Source organism: Sander lucioperca, chromosome 22 (genome assembly GCF_008315115.2).
Source record: "Sander lucioperca isolate FBNREF2018 chromosome 22, SLUC_FBN_1.2, whole genome shotgun sequence".
In the NCBI taxonomy this organism is placed as follows: domain Eukaryota; kingdom Metazoa; phylum Chordata; class Actinopteri; order Perciformes; family Percidae; genus Sander; species Sander lucioperca.
The window spans coordinates 23,489,863-23,503,844 of record NC_050194.1 but is presented as its reverse complement, the minus strand read 5'-3'; the positions used below and the strand labels follow the sequence as shown (position 1 = coordinate 23,503,844).

The window sequence follows — 13,982 nt, the reverse complement described above, 5'->3', positions numbered from 1 at the left end:
TTGGAAAAACACACCATTAATTGCCATGCTTACAGAGTTTTCTGTTCTCTTCAGACTGTGAGCTGTTTGTATCAGAGATCCTTCAAGACGAGGACCTTAGTGAAAATGCTCAAGAGACACGGAAAGTCTTACTGAATAACTTCAGGGTCGTCCATGTAAGGTAGGATACTACCTCTAGAGGCAGCATTAAATCAGTGTTCAGCAAGCTCTACTAGTCAATTGTAACAGTGTAATTTCATGCCACCATTATCTAACTTTTGCTGTTAATACCACACAAGAACCTTAATTGTTGCTGTAATTGCTTTAAACACAGTTTGCATTACATTAGAAGAACTCGTTTAGTCTAATGGTGTCACCTTAAAGACTTCATGCTTTCTTTTATTTATTGTTATTAAAAGTTTTTAAAGATCTCATAGAATAATCTGTTTTGATCAGGATAATTACATCTTAACGGGATATAAGTTCAAAGCATGATGAACCCCCAAAAAACTGAAACTCTTGTATGAAGTGTGATAGTTTACTCCGGAAACTGCTCCACTGGTGTTGCCTGCAGTGCACGATAAGAGGCACATGCTCTGGTTCAGAAAACTTGTGGTTTTGTGGTCTTTTGTGCAGGAAACAATTGCTGAAATTTTGAAGCAATACTGGGGATGAGTTGTCTGAACCATGAAAGCACAGACAGCTTTGCAATTTAGTGCAAAAGATTTTGATATATGCTCATTTTGATTTTACAGAAACCCTCAAGAATTCCCCTTCCCGCCATGTAAGTAAAATTACCCTGAATCTTTATCATCAAAGTATCACGTACTACTGTATCTACACTGAGTTGCTTCAGCTGTGTGTGTATTTCTACATGCATGTCATGTGTGATTACACAGCTTTATCATGTAATACTGAAAGTTAAGTCCTTAAAGTATTTTCTTACATGACCCACTCACTCACATTTGCTTTATATCTCTCTATTTCACACATTTTCATGAACACATACACACTCTCAGCGGACTTTAGGGACGAAGATGGTTCTGATGACAACCGCAGTTCCAGTCTGGGTCGCTCTGCCCCATCAGACGACGCCTCAGTAGCCTCTGACTACCAGGATGATGGAGCCCCTGAGTGTGAGTTAACAATAGTGTGTGGTGTGTGTATGTGTGTGTGTGTGTGTGTGTGTGTGAAAAGAAAACCCTTTCTGCTGCTCATGTAAGCTCACTTTCATATATGGAAATAGCTCTGCGATAAAAAAAAAAGAGACGCTTTTCTATATGGATAAATGTCTACTTCGACACCTTTATGGCAATTACAGCAGCGTGTGTGATCTTAGGCTGTTTGCGCTGTGCAGAGGTCTAAGCTAAAAAGGGCCTATTTCTAAATGTCTATGAAATCAAGTCAAATAAAAGAAAAAATTATATATATCATACCATCTACTTCAATCAAGTAAAATGCAGTGAAATCTTAACCCTAATTTTGAGACATGCATGTCGATATTGTCTGTGTGTTTGTGTTGAAAGGCTACAGTGTACGAGGAATTCTGCACCAACAAAGGAAAGGGTAAAAAGGAGGAGTCGGTGTCATGGGAGACAATGCAGTATTCCTCTGAGAAAACTAAACAAATGCCGTTTTAATAAACTACCCCCGCCATCCTCACTGGCACACCTACACCTCGCCACAGGAAGCATAGTCGAACCCTTCTGCTGTATATTGTTGCTGGCTCTCTTAATTTGAAAAATCAGACCACATCTGTAAATCCACCCCCGCTGGCCTCCTACCTCTCTGCCTGGCTCCAGTGACATCAGTGACTCCTCCTCCTGGCCAGTGTGCAGGTAGGCTGTCCTGATGCTGAACAAAAAGCGGGCTAGTGGTTCACAAAGGTCTGATTGGGGACCTAGAGCTCCCTCCAGTGGCGGATCCTCAGCTCCTGATCTGTCCCCTTGAGCTGCTTGTGGACTGTGGGAGGCATGGAGGCGGCCCACACAGAGAGAAGGCTTTGTAGCTGCAGGCTAATGCAGTGATTGATTGACCCCGAGTCCCTCTATTCTTTCACAACCGGGTTTGAAATACAACACTGTACCTGAGGGGCCATGTGTGTTGCATCCCTCTCTCCCTTTATCAATCTTTCTCTCTATCTTCCCTTCTCGGACTTGCTCTCCCTCCCGTTCAGACTTTTTGTATTTCTGACTCCATGCGCCAGCTAATAGCCCTTGACGTGACATGCCGCAGGTGGGCATTATTGACTCGGCTGCCTCAGGTGCCCATCTATACCCTGTGCTTTCTTTTTAAGCTCTTTTCTTGAGTTAAAGCTGGATTAATTTGGAATTTCCCAATAATAAAAAAAGAACATGTTGTCACCGTTTGCAGTCGTTTTGTGATACCGGTAGTTAATGCCAGCTGGGTGTAGTCAAAAACGATCTCCTTATTTGGAAATGTCTTAATGAACTCTTCTTTCCTCTGCCCGCAGAAGATTAACTGCTGCGTTTCTCTACAACTTTGGAAAAATAGAGTAAACAAATCAAGCCAGATGGTGGGTAGATAGACCACAAGACAATGATAATTCATTTTTTTAAATTGTTCGTTTCAAAATAAACCAGACGAGATTTCCTTGGAGAAACAAACAAAATCAAACAAGAAAGTGCTTTAAAAATTTCCCTTAAGGCTATAACGATAACACACCCAACTATAAACTACGCCGTCTGTTAGTGTGGAAGCGATGTTGCTAAAGCTTGAACATTGTGTCACGCCATTGTTGGTGTTAAATGTGAGAAATAGCCAATTACGCAGTACTACCAGAATCTGCTTTTTTCTTTCATTTGCATTTTGCTTTGAATATCAAATGTCCCTCGACACTAAACAAATACACTTAAAAAAACCACACATTTTATTGTTGGATCAATAATGATACTATTTGATTCTGCAGGACAAATTCACACCTCACAGCTTCTGTGTCTTTTTATTGCTGCAACCATGTTAACGTAGTGAATGGCTTGTGTCCTCACTAAAAGGGCATGTGGAGTTCATAGTTCATTCTCTGTTCACTGCCAGTTGAAAGAGATGGCTCACACTTTTCTGCTGGGCGGTCTGTTTCAATGGAGGAGGGAGTGTTTGTGGAAAATAATGGCATGACCACTTAATGAAATCAGTGGCATTTTTCGGAGGAACAATCATCCATGGTGACGATTTGAATTTTCTTTTATTCCTTTTAATGCAGAAATCAGCACCTTTTGTTGCAGAAATGAAAGGTAATTTTGTGATTTAGAGAATAGCATTTGGCTTTAAGGAGATGGTAGAAAATCAAGTTTTTTTTTCTCTTGAGTTTAATTGTATCATTTTATTTGAGGCTACTGTACACAATAGAGACTTTGTGACTCGGAGAATGTATTATCCATGGTAATCGACTGCCTGCCTTTGCTGCTCTCTGTTCCCTAACCAGAGAGTGAGTGAGTGTGAAGTCGATGGCTGCTTTTACACGCAGGAGGAGCCTGTGCCGTTTGATTAGATGCGGTGGCCTGTTGTCTTCAGTGGACTGGGTGACACCAGATTTGTAATGGCTGACAGGAACAGATGGAGCCTCCATTGTTAGCCCGGGTGTCTGCATGGTAATGTGAACTGAGTTTCACCCGCCGACCGCACCGGTGACCTGACCGCGCCTGCAGCCTCACCCCAGCCTAGTCTGCCCCCTTTACCACCCTCCAACTCTCTCTCTCTCTCTCTGTGCTATTTGGGGCTCACACACATTTTCAGGATTTTTTTTTTTCATCACACACTCGCCGCCATTCCAATACATTTGGCATGCATAAACAAATATATGCACAAGATTTCATCCTCTGGCATGTAGAATCTCAATTTACACACACACATACATACACCCCAGGAGACAGCCGGAGATGCGGGGCTTTAAGCCCTGTCGTGCTGTTTGCAGGTCAAGTTTATGAAGTTGAAATGGCCTGTTTGTTTTTCTTTGATTGGGGGAGCACCGCTGGGTGCTCGGGGATGTTTGCTGAGAAGCTGCAGCGATGACAGATTACTGCAGGATGAGCTTTGTTTCAGTAGGCGTGCAGAAAAAGATAATGCTTTTGATACGTCTCTCTCCTCTTCTTTGTGATAATAATGATTCTATTATAATGTACAGTATAGTCTGTATTTGCTCAGGTGTGGATATAGAATTTATTATTAAAGTTTGTTATTGAATTATACGTTCCTGCATACAGTATGGTCATTTACTGTATATAATCTATGTTATCCAATTCTTTAGATTTATAATACATGTCTTGGAGATCATTTAATTTGAATAATAGGCAGGGAGGGCTGCATTTAACAATTATTTTGATTATTTTCTCGATTAATCAATGGTTTGGTCTGTAAAATGTCAAAAAATAGTGAAAAATGTCACAGATGTGTGATTTCTTGAAATTAGAAATTAAATAGATTTTCAGTTTTCTGTCATATTAGACAAAGAAAAGCAGCATATTATTCTTACATCTGAAAACTAGGGAATGTTTGGGCTTTTCTCTTGAAATAGTTGCTGATTAATTTCTCTAGCCATTAATCAATAAACAGTACTAGCACTGAAGGCAGGTTTGTTCTATTGTGTTTGCCTATTTAAAGAATGCAGGAATGTGACTCCTGTCAGTGATTACTGTGCCGACCCAATTTCCTAAACCAATTACTTGCAATAGAATGCAGTAGGATAACCAATTTGAATTTATGTCTCGCTGCTGCATATTCTCATTTGAATTTGAATATGAGTAGCCAATGCACAGTAACAACATTATTACACAGTGCTGGTAAATAGAATATTAAATCTAAATTTTGTCATTTTGGCTGAAGCTTAAAAAAGCTATATAAAGTGAAGTGCTTTTGAGAGTGCATGCCCGGGTCTCTTGGCTGGTGAAATAGGAAAAAACGTTGCCAGCTGACGGATTGATGCTCCATTAGAGGGTTAATCAGCAATGTTTAAAGTGCCAACTGGCCTCTTGTCTGTGTTTGAAGGCAAATGAAGTCATGAGAAAGTTCCGGTGTGCTTCACAAAGAAAAAACGGTTATTAAAAGGACAAAAATGTTAAAACATTGCTGAATAAACTTTATCTCATTTGCATGCAGCACCTGGACAGTATTTTGGGTCTGCATAGATGACCTCCTCGCAGGTTTGTTGGCCTGTGGTCATGCTGTCTGCCCACGTACTGAACTCTTGACCTTTGGCCCCTTGCTTGACCAACCTGTGACCTGTCTGCACTCAGTCCAGAATTGTGTGAATGATTGGCTTTCCTGTCACAGAACGCCCATCAGTCGTGAAGTTTCTTTGGATTTTCTCTGATAGCCATCTACTGTATCTATCCGTCAGAATATCTGCCTGGAGATTCATTTTTCACGGCATTCGTTCAGTGTGTGGATTTCGTGACATTTGGATAGCGGCAGCTCGTTTGCAAGGAAGCGAGGGATATGTTAATGACCTCCAGTCTTCGTCATTCTCCTTCTCTCTCCTTTCCTTTCCTCTCTCAGTTGCACCCTGTGTGCTTTTCTAGAAACACACACACACACACACACACACACACACACACACACACACACACACACACACACACACACATTACGAGGCAAGAGCAGGCTCTGTGCATCGCTGCGACTGCTTGCCACCCGGGTTCAAAAGTTCACACTATTCCCCTAGGGCTACTGTGCTGCTGCAGATGCTGATAGTCTTTTCTTTCTCTCTCTTTCCCTGCTGCCTTTCTCTCCCTCTCTCCCTCGCTGTTTACACTATTAATCTTGTACACTCTCTCTCACACACTCACTCACACTGCCTGGCAAGAAGAGAGCGGCTTGAAGGGGGGATTTGGACGTATTTAACCGAAGGGCATCCATCACTCTCGTCTCTGGCTTCATCCCCACCAAAAGCCACACCGTGTAGTTTTTGCATCCTCTCGGTTTGTAAGCCCTCTGATGCAGCTCTCCCCTCATTTGCTTTGTTTTATTGTTGCATTGCATATAATTACATCCCTCTGTTGCCTCTGGTGTAGCGCCGTGTTGAAACCATGGGAAAACAGGCGAAGGTAAATGTGCAGCAGTCCATCTGTAAAGAGGCACATAGGCAGAATGCAAAGTGGGAAGCTGGGGCAGGGTGGCTCCTAATCTCCCCCAGAGCTGTCAATGTCACAGACAAATAGCAAAACTATCAGATGCGTTGGGTTCACCCAGAGGTTACCGTTCCCAGGTACCTCCTGCATTCACTCCCTCTCTTTCTCCCCTTGCCTTGCAAATGAGAATTTGATTTTGCCCTCCACTGGAATCTATTTCTGGAGATGAATGAAGTTTCAATGCCAAGCCCAGGTGGCCCCGCTGATTTCTTAGGGAAATAAATGGAGACGAAAGAGATGTGTTGGCCTGTACACAGACAGTGACACGACGGCTCCCAATGCCTCTGGGATCCCTCTGTTTAATTGTTGCTGTAATGTAGCACTTTAAGGTCATTAACATGCCCTTGTGGAGTTATTCGAGGATGTTGAGGATGCATCCCTCTTTACACCGGGATCTCCGCTCGGCTGGAAGAAGTCAGCACTGTGTGTGTGTGCCAAGTGGGACAGGGCTGCTGTGGGCTACAGTTATTATGCTGAAGATTCCTTATCTATAATGGAGATTTTTACTATTGATTTGTAGTGGCCTATGCTGTAAGTTAGCTTATCTCAAAGAAATTGAATCAGAAATCTGTCAATTGGGAAAACATTTAATAGTAAAAGAACTTGTTCCTCTTTGGCAGTATAAAAACTGTAGTTGTATTTAAACAAAACAATTATGCAATTACATAATTAACTTAGAGATTTAGATACCAAAGCAGCACTGATTACAGTTAGAGTGCCTTTGCCTAAATAAATATGGTCAGTGATTGTAATTTTGATTACGTGTGGTAAAAAAAGAGTGCAAAAAAATCTTAAATATTGAGATAATTTTATTGTTTATATTGCGTATTTGTCTATGAGTTCATTTGTATTTTCCCACAACATCCGTCCTAAATGACTTCTGCTGCAGTCACTGTCAGAGAGGTTGCTTTAGCATTTTCCTCTGAGTGAAGCACTGCAACAATACAAATTTTTTTTCATATTTTCTTCGTATATATTATATAAAAAACAAACGTAAATTAAAAATAATTATGAATATGGGAAGAAATCCTTTTTCCCCACAATTATCTTACTTGCCTGTAAATGTCAACCGGTTAAATAAAATAATAGAAATCAGTAAAGTAAGTTATATACTGGCACAACACTTTTATTAATTAATTTGTTGCAGTTATTTCAAAATCCTCCACATTTCCTGTTGCAAAAAAAAAGAAAAAGAAAGAATTACAACATATTCTAATGTGTTCCAAAAAGGCCAAATTGAGTAATAAATCAGCCATTACTCATATTTGTTTATGAAAGACTGAATAGAAACCTGCTAAAAATGTATTCAATATATCACAGTATGAATACAATTTAAAACACAGAATGTAAATTAAAAGAAAAGTAAAATTTATTCTGGCATTCAATGGGGAAAAAAGCCCAAATAAAGAAGCGTCTTTATATGATTTATTAATAGGAATTGTTGCTTTTATTTTATTTATAGTTGTTTATGTGAATCCAAATAAGTAAAAAAAGAATAAAAAAAATAAATTTGATACACTGAAAATAATTCACATAAATATTCTTATTTTGAGCAAAACCACCTTCTTCAGATTTAAGCATGACTCTGATTTTATTAGCATTTTCCTTGACAGAATCATTTTATTTTTTTACACCTGTTGCCCATTGGACTTGCCGGTGATTTATGAAAAGAATCAAAGAACGATAGCATCATATAATTGTTTATTGGCATAATATGTAACAGCAGAGACTATAAAATAAAACCAATTATATAATAAAAAGGTAATAGGCATGAGATATTGCTCAGAAAGCACAGGGCAATAACACGGTCCTCACAAACATACTTACTTAACTTTATTGCTAAAATGATATTTAAAGCATTTTAATGGAAAGAACAGAAGCATTTTAAAGTTGCAATAACTGTACATTCAGAGAGCGAGTGTGTCGATTTTCTCTGAGCGTTTTTCCCTCTAGGCTCTGTCGTTGATTGTGTTATATCCCGTTTTTATCACAGATATGCAGGCTCTCCTGTGGGCCTGAAATCCTCCATTGTTGGTATTTATATTCTTACTACTGTTTCTTTTCTTTTTTTTGTCTCTGTCAGTGAAGCAGCTGAAAACCATCCCCAGCGATTAGAGGATCATTGTATCTGCAGTTAAGCATTTGAATAGTGGTAGTAAATCTAGAAAAGGGAAATTCAGGGTCGCTGTATACGCTGCTTATGGCTGCCCAGGGGGAAGCCGATGTCACATAGTAAATTTAGCCTCTTAGTGTCTTTACAGTGGCCGGCCTGTGATGTTTAAATATAGGAATAGAGCCAAACGGAGCCCAGAATGACTTGACATCTAATCCTGTGAAGAGGCACAGAAATAAATATTTTGTTCTTTCAAATTGCATCAAGCATAACAGACTAAGTTGGACAATAAAATAAACACCAACTATCTCTGCACTGCATTTAAGTTGCAATGCAGCTGAATTACCAGAATCCAAATCTGCGATATAAAATATTTACCTGATCATTTGTGTGTGTATTAAAGTTTTTATTCTTCGCTCAGTCGTAAAGCTTTTATCTCAATCCAGACATTTGTTGTTTAACCTGATTGACGTCCCTGATCCAAAGAAAAAAGAAATCCTTAATCACTCCTGCATAAATTCCCTGTCCCATTAAACATTATTAGACGACGATACAGGCATCATGCAGCCTGATATAATGCATTGCATGTTTTCTTTGGTTCAAACACATGCATTAGGAGGTTCTAAACACGCTTTATGTATCGATGACTGAAGTCCTAATCAAATCACGGGGAGGAGAGCAGGGCAGGGAAGACATTCTGCCCTTAACCTCAGTGCCTCTCAGTCTCTCTCCTCCCTTCTGACGGCCGCCTCGCTGGAGGGACGCGCAGCAAAGGCCTCCTACTTTAATGAGGAAAAATGTATCAATTTAGCTTTGGCCTGTGCGCAGATTGAGCGCCGGGTGGGTGAAGGTGCACTGAGTGAATCCTTTTTCCTAATCAAGGACAGTATCGAAGAGGATTGCGGTCTCTCTCGCTTCGTCTGTAGAGTCAGCAGCATTCCTCCCCGCAGCCCCCTCAGGGCCGGGGAGCCTCTCTCTGCCTTCTGTTTCACCTCATCAGCAGAGTTCACGTGGGGGTCAGGTCCTGCCCCCTGATGCTGCATTCAATGCAATACCTCTCTGTGAGAGCCCCCGTGCTCAGGGACTGAGCACTGGAGGAAGAAAACATATGATAACTCGCTGATTTTGATTCCTACCTTTGCTGTGAGGGGGGGGGGGGGGTCACCTCTTCTTCACACTCCTAAATACAGAAGATGTATTAATCCCATAGAGTGGGCAGTGTTAACTGATGTACTTCCCTGTAGTTTAGTTCGGTGTTTTTTGCTGGCAGTAGGTTGTGTTATTCTCTGGAACAAGATATAAGATTCTTTCTTTCTTTCTTTCTTTCACATTGAATTACAAGAATGTGATGTCAATATGCTAGTTATATTCAAAAGGATAATTTCCATCCTCAGTTGTTACGAATGAAAAGAAACAAACAAGCACAACAAAGAGCAGAGTACAGCTGAAACAATTAGTCAATTTATTGATTAGTCGATGGAGAAAATTGATCAGCAACACTTTTGATGATCATTTAAAGTCATTTTTAATGCAAACATACCACAAATACACTGGTTTTAGCTTCTTAAATGTATGTATTTGCTGGTTTTCTTGACTTATTATAATAAAATGTAATATCTTTAGGTTTTGAACTGTTGGTTGGGCAGAATGAGCAGTTTGAATATGTCAATGTGGGCTTCAGGAGCTAGTAATGGGCATTTTTCACTAATTTATGACATTTTAAAGACCAAACAATAAATCAAGGGAATAATTGACAGATTAATCGATAATTTTAGTTGCAGCCCTACAGCAGACAATAGACCATCAAAGCACATACATTAGAATTTAATATAAATGATTAGAAACCCAATAAAGCTGTTATAGAACATACACACATACAGCGCTCATGACAGTCAGAACTTCACAACAACAGATGAGACTAAACATTACAAATATATAGTATAACCCATAAAGCACAAATGGCTGCAAAAACTTGCAGGGCTTCAAGTAAAATATCAAGAAGTCACGACACACAATAAAAAGCACAGAAGACAACCAATTTTAGACATCACAGGCATGCAGACATCAAATAGACTAGATAGATATTGATGTTCAGAGCTAGATACAAATATTATCAGTTCATTTTTCCCCACGTCTTTCCAAACATTTTACACACATTACAATACACTGTCAAACCTTATAAATACAGCAGACATCTTTCATAACACCTATACAGTATATTACATTATATACAGTATACATCTGCATGCCTTTAGGTAACGTGTTTTTACATACACAATTTCCAAATGTGAAAAAAACGGCACAGAATAGCAAAAGAAAAAATAAGGAAAAAAGCTTTTGTTACAAGCCATTTTTTATCCTGATAAAGGGCTTTTTTTCTCCCTCATCGCTCAATCTTTCTCCATGTATCTGGCTAACTTATTGTAATTTTTCTATAGCTGTGGATACAATAGTGGTTCAAACCCTCTGGAAGTACAAGTTCCCCTGCTGAGACTGAACCCTGCCAGTGCTGTCGCTCCTCTCTGCCTTCCTACTGTCTCATAGAAAAGATACTAAAGCGTTCCTTCAGCACTTTCATCTTCTGTGGCACCATCAACATTTCCAGTGCATTTTTGTGTTTTCATAACATCTTTGTTGCATTATGACCACCGTTAGATCTAATGTAACATATTAGTCCTCCCACCCAACCATTTCCCTTCATTTTGATTCACTCTCTATCCAGCCTTTGATTGACTTTCAGCCTAAGTAAAGTGGATTTTAATGAGAGAATACATTAACTCCCTCTGGTCATGCTAACATAAATCAGCCTTTTCTTGCGGGATCAACTGCTGAGCTCATAACACCATGCTGAGAGAGTGTGAATAACCAAATGAGAGATTGCGGCTGTGGCAAACCGCTGGCAGCTCAGATGCATTGTTGTGTATCTTCTCTCCCCCCGAGTTTAAAACAAGTTAAGGAAGGAAAGCAACAGAACGGAGCACTAATCAGCACCCAGGTCAGCTTGCGGAAAATATCCCTTTGTCAGGATCAATTAAACACATATCTCTGGTCAATTTCTATTGATTATTTCCTTCCATTTGGAAATGGGGTGACTCACATCTTTTCTTGCGGATGACCACTGAGAGCAGTTAGATTCAGTTAGCGTAGCCTGTAGCAACTCCTCACCTTGTTTTACAAAGCATGCGATGCAACTCTAACATCACATCTGTCTACTTCTCTTTGTTGGTAATTGCACTCAGCTAAATAGGATATGCTGAAATATCAATAAATTGCCATCAAATTAATGTCAATACCAAAGCTGTGGATGGTGCTAATTAAAACACAAAAGGGATGAAAATGAAGTCATGGCATTGCCTTGAATAATTGATAACGCAATTTATGATTTTTATGAAAGAGTGCCGTCTGTCTGCGATTTTGATGAGGCCTTAATTAGATGCATTAATGTGTCTCTCCGTGCCTGTAGTCAAACTCAAAACTCAAACACCATGATGGTTGTTGGGGTTTTTTAACGCCCTTAATTACTCATTTTCAAATAACATTACCTCTGAATATCCACTTAAAATTGCACGGGTCCCAAAGAGGTGTTAGTGGCTAATTTTCATTAAAGGAGGCATTGTTAACTCAGGACCAATCAGAGTCTGTTTTTGTTTAGGGTGGGATCAGGGACTTGAGCAAGCAGCATTAAGCAGCATGATGCTTTTAGGTTGTGCTGCTACCCTGTGGAAGAATCCAGAACTATTGTGTACTTGTTTCCATTTTCGCTAAAGTTGTACCCGTGTTTGAAATGAATAAAGAGCAGGACAGTCAAATGAGGTCTGGTCACCCGGCGTTAAAGTGTTAAACATGCATGAATGTGTAATGTTTATTGACTCAAGCAGATCAGAGTGATCCTGTGTTGATTTTGTACCTCCTCATCTATTAGCCCGGCTCGACCTTTGAGATAAATGAAGAGCGAGGGAAGCAGATAGATGAGGGGATTAGAAGTGGGCCGCAACAGGGAAGCAGGCCCAGGAAAAAAATGGACGGACTGCCAGCGGATAGATGAGGTGGGGGAGCATAATGACCGCTGTTTGTTATGATGTACTGAATCAGGTTCTCTTTGACAAAACAGTCCTTAGCACCTCTGTATTTATAGTGTCACCGGTCAGTCCATCCACAAAGGCAGGCTGATGATATGTGAGCGTGTTAGTGTTGTGAGGTGTCTGGGGCTCTGCTCTGGAATGACCCGCTCATCTGTCAGGCCCACGAGCTGAAGTGGTGCAGGGTTATGGGATCACAGGCTGGATTGTTGTGAACTTAAATCTCTGGAGTGTTAGCCAAGCAAAAAAAAAGCCAATATCAGCTTTATTTTTGCTCTCTAGATCAAAGTTATTCAAACAAAGCTCACTGAGAATAGACTCAAAATGAAAACTTTCAGAGAGAGAGCATCACGTAGTTGGAGTTTTTCATGTTGCTGATTTTTATGAATGAGAAAGAGGTTCCTGTTTGTCTAATGTTGGGGGATGCGCTTTGTTTAAACCAGAGCACCCAAATGTGGGATGACATGTTTGGTTTTTCCCAGCAGTTAAACAGGTCCTTTCTTAGTGGGATGGACTCCAGGCATTCCCCTTGTCATCAGCGGTCTGAATGGGGTGTCACACTGACTTGTGAAATTGTTCCTGTGTTTCAGACTAAAAAGGCGGTTCCTGCTCTCCCTTTGCTTTTTCCTCCTGCAAGGCTAATGCCTGTTGACTAATGAATTCAGAGGAAGCTGAGCTTTGTTTTTGACACATGGAAAAGCCAGGTACCCCTGTTGAAACACAGGGCGGAAGATGGCCCTTGAGGCCGACATGGGGTCAGCTTTACAAATTCCCTTCTAATGGCTAAAGGGTAGAAAATAGGTCAAATAGGCATATTTCTTGTTAGAACTTCAAAACATGAAACAACTGGTTAAAATCGCTTCTCTATAGGCATCCGGGTGGTGGAGTGGTTAGGTTGAATACTATATAACTACTGTACAATGTTTCCAGTTAGATTTTAACTGTCCCATAAAGGTGAAAACACCAAACAAAGTCATTTTAACTACACCCTCAAATTCTGCTAAAGCCCTATCTTCCAGCATATTTAAAAAAAAAAATGCAACAAAGGCGTAAGGGAGCAACAACTGTAGGAAGCGTGGCCTCGTGGCTACATAGTGTGACACAGAGGGTCAGGTACATGAGACTGACCACCGCTCAGTGTTGCATGGACAGCGACATAGAGCTGGTTGTCAGAGCTAACCAGCCATGAGCAGCTACTGTCAGACTATTTGTGTCTCTGCTGGAAAAACAAGTAGTCTGGTGAAGCTTTGACCATCACTAGAACTAATTAATGCACTTTTTGAGAGAGTCACTGTTCGGCTTAGCTAGCGTCTCTACTACTAAGAGTTCCTCTTTAAAACTACTTCTCTCCAGCTCAAATGGCACAGTAGGCTAAATACTATGTGAACTGCATTGTGCAGTACTTGCCGAACAACTGCACTAATTAACTAAAGCCTCTTAAGTCACGCTATCGTCCTATCATGTTTAAAATTTGACTTTGCAAATTGAAGAGAGTTGTTTGGATTTCCACAGGAAGGTTGCTCCCATTAAAAGTGCAATGTTGGCAGATGAATGGACTGCAGTGCTCAGCAGCACTGTACATGTATTGATCCCAGCTTTCTAAAGCTTAGCAGGGATGTATTTGATCCACAGGGTTGGAGACTTTATATCCATGGTGTGTGTTTGTGT

The 13,982-nt window shown here is 40.4% G+C and overlaps 1 protein-coding gene across 5 annotated transcripts in view; it reads left to right on the top strand.

Annotated features, from left to right (window-relative positions):
* Positions 1–13,982, top strand: part of skap1 (src kinase associated phosphoprotein 1) — a 31,595-nt gene that overhangs the window by 1,913 nt on the left and 15,700 nt on the right. For all 5 annotated transcript variants that reach the window (XM_035997904.1, XM_031315404.2, XM_031315405.2 and 2 more), the window contains exons 2-4: positions 55–160; positions 735–763; positions 999–1,115. In XM_035997904.1, the coding sequence (XP_035853797.1) occupies positions 55–160; positions 735–763; positions 999–1,115 (252 nt within the window). The remainder of the gene's footprint in view (positions 1–54; positions 161–734; positions 764–998; positions 1,116–13,982) is intronic.